The sequence below is a fragment of the Struthio camelus genome, chromosome 2 (assembly GCF_040807025.1).
Source record: "Struthio camelus isolate bStrCam1 chromosome 2, bStrCam1.hap1, whole genome shotgun sequence".
NCBI classification, from domain to species: domain Eukaryota; kingdom Metazoa; phylum Chordata; class Aves; order Struthioniformes; family Struthionidae; genus Struthio; species Struthio camelus.
Window position 1 is genome coordinate 100,667,930 of NC_090943.1, and position 13,996 is coordinate 100,681,925.

Sequence of the window (13,996 nt, forward strand, 5' to 3'; positions counted from 1 at the left end):
CTTAATTTATATTATATATGCTTAATCAAACTCAAGAGTAATACACACTATGGCAATAAAGACAGAAATACTTTTCCAGTATGTCATCATATTATCATCAACTTGAAAGCAAGGCCTGTATATCATCACCACACTCTCTACTGTTCTAAACTGATACCAGGTTAGACTTGTTTTTTTGCATATTCAATTAGTCTTGCAATGGACAGTTGCAGAACCATTCAAACAAGTTTTAAAAGGTAAAATTAAAGACAGTACTGTGGAACAATGCTAATATCCGTATCTGAACTCGCCGTCTGTGTCTTCCTGTCTTTTTAAGGGTATTCATACGCTTCACTTGACTAATTTCAGTCTTGCTTCAGCTACTGTCCATTGCTCCCCATCACCAAACAGGGACTCACAGTGACATCTACTGGGTTAAGTTCACACTGGTAATAATACCCTGTTCTTCACAGAGACGAGAAAAAAAAAGGTGGGTTTTTGAATTCCATACTTAAATTCTGGAATTTAAATTGCTGGAAAGTAACAGCATACAAGTGACAGTGAAAATGGCAATAACTTCTATTTCTTTAAAGAGAGAAAGTTATTCACATTTAAGTCTTCTTGGGTAACCTGTATATTGTAAAATCAACCCTAACACATTAGCTATTCTATTCCCAGGCTGTAGGTGTAGGACTCCAGCATGCTTAATGCATAACTAGTTTAAGACTAGACAGTGATATTAAGAACTATTTTAAAAATATTTCCTAGTTATACAGAACCAGCTTTACATCCCACTTGCAGAAGTAGGATATTATTGCAAAGATGTTCATGTATTTTCACTTCTCAAATGCAGGTGCACTGAAAACACAGACTGAGACACAGTTAAGCTAATGAAGAGCCACGGAAACTAATTTAAGATCTACTACAATAAATAATACATAGCTGATTAACTTAGAACCATTATATCTTTAGAAGGGTTTATTTAATACTGCAGGAAATGAAAGTTCTATATATAATATATATCTGAAAGGTACAATTAGGTCTTTTAACAGGTGAAGTCAAGAATATTTTGAGAGAAAATTTCTCCATAGAGACCATTCAAATAAATTCTCCCCATCTACACAATGAATTAGGAAAAGCCATCTTGTGCAAGTTCACTCAGGCATACCATACAATTTATATGTTAGCTTGCATATGATATATCAGAGGTTTAAAGTTCATAACTGTTTTAACGTAAAGACAAATTATTATGTTATTAAAACTGCATAGCAAAATCTTGGACTAACATGGCAGCAGAGGATATCCCCAGTTGCAGTCTGTCACACTAAACAGTTCACCTCGTCTGACAATTTAATTCAGATATTAGCATTCCTTACATTGTAACCCTGTATTTTGGTGACAAGAACATTCCACAGAGCAGAAGATGAAAGATAAATGGTTGAGGGAATGGTTTTGAATACAAAAAGCAAGGCCAGAAAGTATTTACTAATACTCAAATAATGACGAGTCCACACACAAAGAAAGCAATGTTAAAAGCTCCGATCACATATACTCTCAGACAGCTAGGGAACATCTCTTTCTTTTTGCTTAGACACTAGAGTGCAACAAATTTTAGCCTCTCAAATTACCAAAAAAAAACAGGCTCCGTGTGTGCATGTGTGTGTTGTTCCGGACTGAACACATTATTTTTCATTCCACATTCAATATGCATGAATTAATCTGCACTACTACCCAGGTCAAAGATAACTTCTCAAATCAATCTAAAAAACTGTTCTGCTCAAATCAATATGAGAGCTTACGCTTAAAAAAATGCATAAAAGCAGACCTAGCAAATTCCTTCGTAATTATAGAGTTAGTGGCTTTGTTAAAGTTTTGGCTAATTCTTTGAAAGGAGTTCTCTACCTCAAAGTCTTATTGAAGACCTACACCTCAGTAATCTTAAGCAAAGGTGCAGACATTTTTATTGTTGTAAGAATAATCGGTATTACAGAAATTAGGATAAGAAATTAGTTTGAGACATACAGACATTCTAAGGATTAGGAACTAGGCCAATCTTTCATGGCTTAAGGGAAAAAAGATTTTTTTTCTGAGGTCATAATTATTTTTTAATCAGATTTTCTGCACCTTCCTCTAAATCATCTCATATTGGCTTCCATTTGAAGAAAGATATTGGACTGCACGGACCACTGGTTCTACGACAGATCATTTTTAACAGCCACTCAACTCCTGAAGTAAAAAATACTCACATTTAAAGGTGGCATTTGTTGAAGTACCAAAAGGACACGCGACACAGAACAACCACCAAAACTCACAAGAGGGAGGAAGGGTAAAAAGAGCAAAGATGTAATGCCGCAAGTACAGCTCGATACCCAAGGCCTATCACATTGTCTTTTTGTGGCTATGATGATGGCTGGGGATATTCCCGAGCCCAGACCTGGCAAGTGCTGTCCGACTTGGGAGGAGGGGAGCAAAAGAGATGGTCAAAGCCTCTTTATTAACCAAGACTGCGTTGACACTTCAAAAAAAAAAAGTTCAATCAAAGCTAAAAAATTATTAAGTGTAGGACTTCAGAGAGTGCAGCAGAATCATCTACATTTATCAAAAGTGTATATGCAAATAATTCACACTTCTTTCCTACCTTTTTGCCTTAAAATGGGTCAACAAGCAAGCTTCTGAAATATCATCAGGCATAACGTTAAGTGTGGCTAGGTGAGTCGAGAGATGAAATTATATTTTCAAAGTGTACAGTTACTCATTGAATTTACATGGACAATTGTACACGCATAGTGTTATCCAGCAACTGGAGAGGCTAGACTGGATGGACTGCAGCAGCTGCATGTTTATCATGAGCTTAATTATTCAGCTTCTTTGATGGGATTTTTGTGCTGAGGTTTGTGCTGCCACAGCTGGTTTGCTATGGGTACCTGAGCTAGATTATTTAGAGAAGCTAGGAATTTTATCACTAAGTTCTTTTTTTGTTTTTCCTTTGTATTTAGGTTCTTAGTAAAAAAAACCGCGTTACCTGCTTTACTTTGAAAAAATGCATTGCTGTCTTAAAATTAAATTTGTAGAAGAATGTTACGGACTTATATGGCAAATTCTACTGAATGTCTGTCATGCTTTTTTCAAAATTGTAAGACTCAATTTATCTGCAACATCAAGTAATTACTCTGCTGAAACAAAGAACGTATTTCAGGGAACATATAAGATATTTATTGTGTGGTTACACATACATGTACACACTGTATGTAAAGAAAGAGAGAATCTCTGTCTGTCAATGAAATAGTTTTTGGAGCCAAAGGAAAACAATCTTTCAACAAATATTTGAAATGGCTTATTTGTACAGGATGTTATGGGCAATTATTTAAACACTGGGAACATAACCATTATATTATAACCACAAATGCAATGTTTAATGTATATAATTGGGAATATCAGCTTATCAATCAATGAAATGTTTTCAGGTCTTAGTAAATGGAAATATCTGGCCATCTGTAGTTTATAAAACTAAATAAAATGCAGAAAGCTACAGAGCAATGTTTAAGAATGTGTGGCAACTCTTCTGTCATTTAAAGGCTGAAAAATGTTAACGAAAACTGTTCCTAAGTGAGAAAAAGACAATCATCTGTATTGCTGCTTGTCTTCTGTTTATTAGTCTGGTACATTATTTGCCAAAGGGGTTGTTTTTAGCTTTCCTAATAGGGAATAAATCTAACAATGCTAAAAAAGGGGGAAGTACAGGTTTCTCTGTACCTAGAGCACTACTGAATCATACTAGCTGAGTCATATTCCCAGCGTTCTTAAGAATTAGATCCATGCTAATTTGCTTATTCTGCTAGAGATTGTCATATGAGAGCAGGTGCATTCATCTTTCTTGTCGTTTACTGCTTAAATATAAAGCTCCTCACTCCTTTCATTTCTCTAAACATCATCCACTAGCTAATAAACTGTTCCACCTAAATGAGAAAAATACAACCAGGCAAGGCAACAGGACTCATCTCCCTGTGGAGAGATGGGAGAAAGGAGGAAATTCCACCACTGCACTGAGAAATGCTGAGATCCAAAATAAAGTTCTAATATACAATTCTGCCCTACGTCCCACTGCGTCTGCCACCGCTAAACCATCTTTCTTATCTCGCTGAACAAAACTCGCACAAACCCAATCTGTCATTCTTTGATTGTACTCAAATCTCATCTCATCTGCAACGGAGCAGTCTTAGTGTGCAGGAAATGTAAGAATCAAATTTTTTGCAAATAAATTCATTTCGAAAACACTCCCATCATTAACGGAAAAGTAGAATAGGTCAAGATGAAAATTTTTCATACTTTCTAAATTATCTGCTGTTATACGCTCATTTGTGAAGGAGGACAGAACTCTACACAAGAAGGTTAGCCTCCTTGCAAAGCCTGCACAAAGCACTCATCAAAACATTTGTAATTCTGGGTGCCTTGTTAGCGATACAATTTTAATGAAATGTGCATCTCAAAACTTTGACAATTTCATGCACAATTATTCTGAAAGAAATAGTATATTTTATGAAGGCAGACTCTTTTTTTCTAGGCAAGCAGCTGTTTTTGTGGTATTTTCAGTTCTGTCATATTTATCTGTGAAACTGGCAGATTTAAACTGCGTAATGCTCTGTGAAAAACTCAACAGCAATGTATCTTTAGCATCTGCCAGTCATTTGTTTTGGTTCAAGGCTCTTCCAATATTTCTTGCTGCCTTTGACTAGCTTCTAAGATTGTTTATCACTGTATCATTTCTCTCCACCAGAATTTAAAAGCTTTGGAAAAGAAAGGTTAAGAAACTGGGATGACAAAATAAATACAAAAATGTAGTAAAGAAAAGAAGATTTTAAACTCCTACCAAATTCTTCTTCTCCATCCTGGTCATCTATTAAGCCTACCGAGACTCCCAAATCCATACATTTCTTGCTGTGTGCCTTTGACTTCATGTGTTTGGTCAAATTCCCTTAAGAAAGAAACAAAAATTAACTGTTCCTTAACTATACAAGGTATATAAATATATACACAATAACAATGTATACAAATATATATACAACATGTTCATAGTCTATACAGCTATATTTATGATCACCTGAATAATTTGATTATACACTTGGCAGAGCCTTTTCCCTTAACGTAAGTTGTCAAGTACTGCAGCAGAGTCAGCATCCTGAATGCTACTAGTTCTTTGGCTACATTTTAGGCAGTTCTTTGCTGAGATAAAATAGAATAAAAGGGAAAACCTAGAAAATGCTATATTTTGCACGGCTGTAAAAGATCTCTCATTTGTTTATGGCAAACTATATAGCAGGCTGATTCAGCCTTCAAAATTCTATTGACAGACAACTACCATGTGAAAGTAAATTTCATTTCTTGCAGGTATTTCAGTATTTGATAGATTCTATTTTTGGGTTAATCATTTTCCCTGCAGACCTAAGCAAACAGATTCATTTTACTCAAAACGAGAGCATGACAAGATTCAGCCTGAATCATAAAAGTGAATGCGTAACCACAGGCTGGCTATTGCAAGTCACATCCAAGATCATAATCATAACGGCGGCCCCTTTTTCTTTGAGAAGAAAACACAGTAAACATCATCAAGAAAAACTTAGAGTAGATCACAGAGATCTGTAAATGATTACTTCTGTGCAATGTATGTTTTTACAGGTAATTCCACACTTTACACCTAAACTTACGCTTGTCCCATGTAAACCTGTTACTTTGAGGTATTCAAGTTGAAGAAAGTACAGTTGGTGAGAGGCTGGCTCTTCTGTGATCATGTTTCATTGAGAATTTTATTCCTGCTTTGAAATGAGACTAGGGTTTCACCCCAAATTTTGAAATAATTGTCATGAAGCTATAAATTACTTCTGAGTGACTTATAAATAGCAAATTTCCCCGTTTCACATTGCTATATGAAATTATTGGCTACTTTGTACTTTCACGAAGGGAGTTTGCCAAACATCAAGCACCCATCTCTGTAACTGACTGTGCTAGCAATAATGGCATCAGCAGTGCACAGTAATTGCAGAATGGGAAGTGAATACAAATATCTTTTGCAACTGAAATGAGAGACAATTGCAAATGGGCAGAACTTAATTACTTGAACTTGGCCAGCATACCTACTCTGCAAAAATTATAATCAAAATTTATCATGTTCTCAATCTGGCATTTCATCTAAATGTTGGCGTAACAAGGCAAGATGACTACCCAGCACATCAGGATACAGTGCTAAATTTTGACACATATAAAACCATGCATGCTACTTCCTGCAGTACTGTGTTATTTCTTGGAAGTTTTCTACCTCACTGCTAAGCAATCCTGAACCCACTAAAGGTACAAATGGATTGCAAAGCCAAGAAAAATGTTACTGCTTAAAACTCTTCATTCAAAGAATTTTGGCTGTGAACTTATCCTGTCTTATTTTGAGTCCTGGAACTTCTGCTGTTTACTATGCCACCTGCTTAAAGTAGGATGCATTTAAGCATCTGGCATAAACAGGTTTTAAAAAGAAAGGGTCCATTTTTGGGTCTTAGAATGTCAAAGGGAAAAAGAATTTTGTCCTCCTATGGATTTTAAGAAAGATTTTAAAATAATAATTTAATAAAGGCCAAATTCTACACTGTAGCAATCAGTTGAGTGTCAATAACAGTAGAATATACTACTGTCATACCACCAGATGACGTAGGGACTTGCAATTTTATCTCTGTAGTTAGTTCCTACTTAGGATGAGCAGTTAGTTATCTCATTCATCTCTACCTAACTTTTACCATGCTCCCTTATTAATTCCCTATTCCACTCCAATTTCTCACCTACCATGCCATGCCACACAGTTCATCCATATAAAGATGTGATTATCTGAATACAGAAAACAAAGGAAAAGACAGAAATAAGAGCCTGCAAATATTTGGAACATTAGACAATAAAACTTGAGGGAGAGGCAACTTCTTTAGCTTATGGGCTGCAAAATTTGTGAAGAAAAGTGTTATACTTTACACTGAAAAGTGTTATACTGTACACTGAAAAGTTCCTCTACCTTTAGTTTTGAAGGAGAAGTTGCAGTAGTTGCAATGGTAAGGACGGACATCTGTATGTGTGCGAATATGCTTCTTCAGCATACTGGGTTTCTTACAACGTATCCCACACTCTTCACAGATATATTTCCCTCTTCCTCTCCCCCGAACATACACATAGTCTTCGTTTGATTTGTACCTAGTAAAAGTACCACACCAGTAAGGAAATAAGTTGTAAAAGGAATAGAATTCTAGTTAGAAACCAATAATCTATCAGAATTTTAAAAAGTACATAACATATGAAAATGAATGACTGAAAAAAACAATCAAACTCTTTTTGTGCTCAACTTATGCATTTATGTGTTAAACTTGTATCCAGATTTTTCACTAAGGAATCACTGATTTGTTTAGGATTAATGATAATATCTTTATTAAAAAGGGTTGTTGTCTGATGCTAAACATTTCAAGATTTCAAATTTTATCTTTGAAAGACAAGAGCACACTCTAAAAAGTATCAGTTCTTGGGAGGGAGTTTGAGCACCATGAAGATGTTTTAAAAGAACATCTTTGAGGCTCTACACTAGATGCAGAAAAAGCACAATATTAGTTATAAGCACGGGAAAGTCTTTAAAATTCACTGTTACTGTGCTTTGGACTCAACCTATTGGGACTGTCTCTAGAAAAAGTCTTTCAGATGCAATTAACATTCCTATCTCTGCTCAAGGATGCCAAATGTTGTCCTTAGTTTTTGTGACGTGGTTCCTGCAACATCTGGAACTGAGCGGAGGCACGTAGCAACGTTTTACCCGGGTAGCTGGAAACAGCTTAACTGCTGGCCTAGACTGGATTAAAACCAGCAACCTATAAACGGAAAGCCCTAGAGCCCATTACCAATTACTAGAATCATAAACTATGCTCCATTTGTGCTCAAGTGACACTGTTAGAAGTGTCACTGGCTCTTTTCTATTAAAAAATTCTGTTTTGTAAGATGTTGTACATGGCACAACACTGTGACTAAAGCAACTGTTACTCATATTGATACTCATATCAGGTATCTCATTGAAAACATTACAGTCCATGGACTACTACTCTCAGTAAATATTCCCACGGTACTTTTTAATTCAGGAGTTCTCCTGCTTACGCACACCATGGAAAAATGGCAGACCGAGACTGTACTGCAGCCTACTGCTTAGCCCCTGCCCAGCCACCATCGCTATATCCTCTCCCGCTACAATTACATAACCTTACTGTGGAATGGATACTATTTATCACATAAAAGAACTACAGGGAAAAAATTTACTTCTATGGCTGTACCTAACTGCCTTTACTATTGATTAATGTTTACCGTTTGGAAAAAAAAATCAATCACACTGCTTATTATTCTTTATTTCATTTTCCCCCTCATATCTCTCATGGCTCTGTGCTTCAGATGACTTTCCATTTTTCTTGGAAACATTAACCAACATCCACAGATCACAGTATGGGCACTGTTGCTTAAGAGAAATCAAACAGGACGCAACATCCCTGCAAAGTCTACAATCAAGAAAAAATTATCTTCTCAACAATATGTAGTTTACAAAGTACAATACTTGCCCTCCATCAAATATTTTAACTCTTCTTGGTTCAGTTTTGATAAAGGAATTTTCTTTATCATGGTCAGTGCTTGATTCAGAGTTCTCCTTATTGCTGAATTCATTTGCAATCATTTTTTTCCTATTTAATGCTCGCTGAAAGAAAATGAGACATTTATACATTTATCATTAAAATTAACATATTTCATGTGCCATTCAAATCTGCAAATGACTATGAATAAAAGCATAATTACTTTCACAAGCCATGCTTAAAATTAAAAAAAAATATCAGTTATTATAAGAAACGTGAAACAAAGAATTATCCTTGCTAAACTTTTCAGTTTTCCTCACTATGTACTGAGTATTTGAGGGCTGGCAAATCCTTATGGAGGTTATGGTAATGTAGGAAAACCAGGAGTGCTTTGAATTTGCATTCAAAGACGCCTCCTCCTTCTTCTGCGAAGGTAAAGGTGAGATTTTTCTGGCTCACAGATAGCCTTGTATGGAGAGAAGATGTTTATAATCAAACCCAATTGCTTCCTGAATGGCTGCAAATTCACTCCTCTGCCCCAGCTGCAGTAATTGGAGCATACAGACAGAGCTCTCCATGAGATACTGTCCTCCATAATTTGACAAAAAGGGAGGAATTTTTAGTGCATAACCAGTTATTGGGCTTATTTTGCCACGGCTTAAGAATCAAAACATTTCCCGAGCACCTTCCAAATTTCTGGTCCCTGGTGTCGACCCCAGCAAATCCAAGGTGGGGAGGAGAGGGGCCTCTTTCCTTCCATAGCTCTCCTCTGATAGCTGCGGGGTGCAGCTTACACCCTCTGACAGGAGTGCCACATGGCTGTCAGAAGCATGTGGCCCAGCATAGAGCAAGAGGGTAGAAAGGAGGAGTATTCAAAGGGGAGGTGATACTTATGTTTTCAAATATTTTTCAAAAAAGTGTTCCTGTTTTAGTGCAGGAATTGACTGTTCCAAATTTGGTGATGTTATTAATAGAGATTCCAAAACACTTTCAAAGCAATGCTCCACAGTTAAGTCTTCCTGCCAGACAAAATCAGAAGAAAAAGTGTACCAGTTGTCTAGCAGAACAAAAATACGTTTCTCAATTTCCCCTGATTATTAATTAAAGATCTTTTTTTAAGAGGAGGATGAGTTTCCCCAACATTTACCAATTAAAATCTACTCCTTCCAAGTCTAAGATATTTATAAAACGGGCAACAATGAAGGAATGATCCAATTAGCCAGCAATTATTGCTGCTGTATTTATAAACTGTTCTACCCACGTAGCTGGCATACTTACCACATTTGCTCATATTGATAAGTGAATAAAACGATGAGAGAGAAAAGACTGGCCTTATGTTTTCTACTCATTATAAAATTTAATGCTGTAAGCTTGAGAATTCTTGGCAAGAGGAATGACTTCCCTGGCTGACTTAAAACGACTGATGAATTACACTGGTCATTACATATATTGAAGAGTGACATCATTCTGGCATTGGGTGCTTGCCTATGTTCCTCCGTGAAATTCCTGCCATGGCCTTTACTTCCTGGCTGATGAGGAGTTAACTCAGCTCAGAGGAAAAGTGACTTTCTTCTAGATTCAAAGGCCCTAGGAATCCGCATAAGTGATACCACAGGCTGCAAGTACTTCTCCAATCTGTACTCTCTTATGCAGTCCTGTGATTGATTTGGGCTGGATTTTCAAATACCTGAGCGCTTCTACCACAGCATACAAAATAATTTTGCCTGTGTGTAGGAGGAAAGAAATTTCACCCTGCAGGTTGCAACAGTATTCATATAAGATGAAAGGAGGTCCAACTCAAAAGTTGAGCTTACTCTAGCAACTCTAACTCAACCATGTTGCAGATCTTATACACTATTTGGCATATGGATTGCTTTTGTTTCCACTGCAAACAGAGAATAACAAGATGACATTTGTAATTTAGCATGGAAAAGAGTAGTGGAAAATACAGAATCTATGGAACAAGCTCAATACCACATAAGTATTCCCAGTACTTGGAATAATACCACCGCTAAGTGCTTGCTCTTTCATTCCTAATACACTAAGTATTTTTTCCACATTTAAATTTCAATAATAAAAAAACAAAGGGGTGAGGAGAAGATTCCAGATGTATTTGACCTGTGTCATTATCCAAACTATGGTGATACATATCTTTATAATCTATTGTATAGTCAAAGAAGTACCCAAGTGCAAAAAAGTAACACAAGGCCAAATATTCCTGGACTATCCAGATTCTTTTTTCTTTTTCCTTTTTTTTTTTTTTTTGCAAATGTTTATTTTTTAGTATTATACATACACAGTTATGCACAGAGATAAGGTAGTCTAACCTAGGTGTTCACATTACTATCTACCTTCCACTGATGTACTTTAATTAAATAGCTATATGGTATTTTTACCGCTTATTTCAGTGACTTAAATATGCAAAATGCTGCCATCACAAGAGATGTTCTAATAGAAACACTATCTGAGTTTCTGTTACAGAAATCTACAGAAGTGCTCCCTGATAATGAAAAAAATCAACCTTTTTAATGTTTTGAAAAATTCCACATTGATGCTGAAAAGACTGGAGTAACTTGGACTCTATCATCATTAGAAGCAGCTGATCTTTAAACCGTAGAGGTTTCTTACATGCAAATCCTCTAATTTATCTCATCTAAAGCCTAGAAAAATCACTAGAAATGGTGAAAAGGGAAGAAAAATGACAGCGCATTTTGTTCAGAGGAACAGAAAAATGTTCCTCTCCACAATTACTTATGTCTTCCATTTCGAGCAGTCTTCTCTTTCTCCTACCGTGGAGACAAAGACCATGATTCATTTCTACTTTACTCATTTTGCTCCAGTGTAACACTACTGTCTTCAATTACTGGTATAAAACTGGAAAGAAAACTGCTGTTAGGGCTGCCCAGAGACCAGAGTTCAATAGATAGTTCTAGTGCTTTACAACATCCCTTGGAAAAAAAACATGCTTAGAGCCTGAATCATCCAAGCTATAAAAATTTTAGATTTTAATATTCATTAAACATTTTTCCTATTGGCATGCAGCTATTTAGGGAAAATGTTTTTCATATCTTTAAAGTTTTACTATTTTACACATAAAAATCTTGTGCATTTAACTACTTTCCAGTGGTGAGCTGAACTGTTGTGTCACATAATTCGAGAAAGGAAAGCTTTCTAGTTAGTAGAAACTTTCCATTTTTCAGCATATTCACTCCTGAAAATCTTCACACTGGAACACACTAAACATTACCAATTCACCTCAGAGAGGCAAAATCAAAGATCAAGGTAGAGGCTTGAGAAACAGCTCCTGATACAGCACTGATGATTTCAGGTGAGGAAATCTGGCAAAATAAATAAATAAATAAAACAAAAAAAGGAGCAGAAAGATGAAGTAAGCCTTTTCTATACAAGAGAACCTCAAATTACATTTTAATATGCTGTATTTATTCCAGGAGCTTCCTTCACAATACCATTTTGTGGCACTTTTTGAATCATTGGAACGTGGCAACTACACCTATTTTATTGCCTTTGAGCAGTGAATTGTGAAGAGCAAACAAAGTCCAGGGTTTCCTTATTGTTTGCATTTTGCTCACATGTCTTTTCATTTCCCATGACATCTATTGTTGAAAGAACCGGGTTTTTTGTGACAGTGATTAGTGGTGGTTATGCAGAAACATGAGATCTCTGTAAACATGACTTAGTTCTAGGGGCAAGACCAGGAACAGTTCAGGAAGTCACTTTATCTTTGTGAAAAGATCAGCAGTTAAAGTTCCACTAACAGAATACTCCAAATCATTCTGGAAAAGGCTATGCCTATGAGAGAGGATGTGAGGGATAAAAGCACCACATCTCTATTATTAATAATAAATTGTACCTTAGTGGTACTTGGAGCTCTCCGTCAGGTCAGGGTTAAAACGTGCAAACCACTTGAACAAACATCTTCTGAATGACAGTCACAACCCCCAGAGACTTACAATCTAAACTGCGGTTCTTCAAGGAATTCAGGACCCCGCCAAGCTTTTTAGCAGGAAATCAATCACATTTTTTTGGAGGTAATAGAGAATTACTCTGCTAATCTGTTTGTTTTTGTAAAAATGGAATATTAGTTGCTAAAAGGACTTCCAATGTTCTGGTTCCACCCTCAATCTCAACCAGAAAAACCCAGTAGGAGAATTACTGGGCATGAGCAGAATAAGGAATTTCAGTTTTTGTTTCCACTAAACATGGTTTCTGCAATGAGACTAACTAAAAGTTGCCAAGTTGGCGTCAGCTATGCCATTACCAGGTCTAGCTGGAGGCTGGTGATACAGAGGTATATTGTAACAGCATTCTCATCATCCTGGAAAGCGGCTGAAATCTCGCTGCCTGAGTCACTGAAAGAGAAACTAGACAAACTCTGGAGGTATTAGGTCACAGTACCTATCAGGTCTTTTCAGTTTTTAATTTCTGCCATGCTAAACCTTACTCATACAATCTGACATGCCAATTAAACTTCAACTGGTGATTTCTTGCTGTGCATTCTTCCTTCATAATGACTCTAAGTAAAACTGGTAAATCATTCCCAAGTAGAGTTTAAGAACTTTTCATTTTCATCACGCTAGTGTGTTTCATTCAAAATGTCAGCAAGAAAGACTAAAGAAAGATTAATAACTGCATTTCTTTTGTAGAAGAAGCAGAGTAAATGTACATGACAGCTGCCTATTAGGGCATGTAAGTACTCCTATAGCGCTTAAAAGGATGCTGTCAAAATATTTTTTGAATATTGTTATCCATTATTTATATTCTAAACAGAACTCGTTTGTAGACAAAATTTGTTCTTCATTGGGCATACAGTGGCTTTGTTGTTGCAGAACTTCTGATAGACAATTCTTTAAGAATAAAGTAAACACAAGTCGATGACACAGCTACTGTGAGACTTGCCTTTCCCAAAAAGGATTGCTCAAATAGGTACAACAATGAAAACCTAAACCTAAAAGCAATCCTCTCCTTGTTTTTTTAAACTTAGCACTATTTAAGTACAACATCTAATAAAACGTATGAGGAAGCAGGTCGAAGCAGGTAATATGAGTTTTAACAAGTAAAAGGAGGTGCACTAACATTGAACCAAAATGCAGTTCAGTTAGAGCACTGACATGAAGTCAGCAGTCTCTATGTATTTTCCATCTGAAACATTATGGATTAAGTTTTGATCTCCAAAAAAAGTGCTGGTAAAATCTCCCACTGACCTCAGGAGGACTAGATTTAACTCTAATACTCTTTTGGCCTTTGGGGGTTTGAGAATATCTTCTCAACTCCCCCTGTAATTCTGAAAACTATTTCTTCCCTCTTGCACAGAGGTTCTCATCTTATTGCTCTTCTCCCCACTGACGACTTGGTATCTTAGCAAAACATTTAGCAAA

General features: G+C 36.3%; 1 protein-coding gene across 14 annotated transcripts in view; it reads right to left on the reverse strand.

The window, feature by feature from the left end:
* Positions 1-13,996, reverse strand: part of HIVEP1 (HIVEP zinc finger 1) — a 130,840-nt gene that overhangs the window by 17,448 nt on the left and 99,396 nt on the right. For 13 of the 14 annotated variants that reach the window (XR_011139067.1, XM_068931840.1, XM_068931850.1 and 10 more), the window contains 4 exons: positions 8,592-8,725; positions 7,022-7,197; positions 6,802-6,843; positions 4,847-4,951 (listed from right to left, as the gene is read on the reverse strand). Coding sequence is in view for 13 of the 14 variants with exons in the window: in XM_068931840.1 (XP_068787941.1) it covers positions 4,847-4,951; positions 6,802-6,843; positions 7,022-7,197; positions 8,592-8,725 (457 nt within the window). In the remaining variant the exon portion in view is untranslated. The remainder of the gene's footprint in view (positions 1-4,846; positions 4,952-6,801; positions 6,844-7,021; positions 7,198-8,591; positions 8,726-13,996) is intronic. The other variant, XM_068931848.1, reaches the window with a different exon arrangement.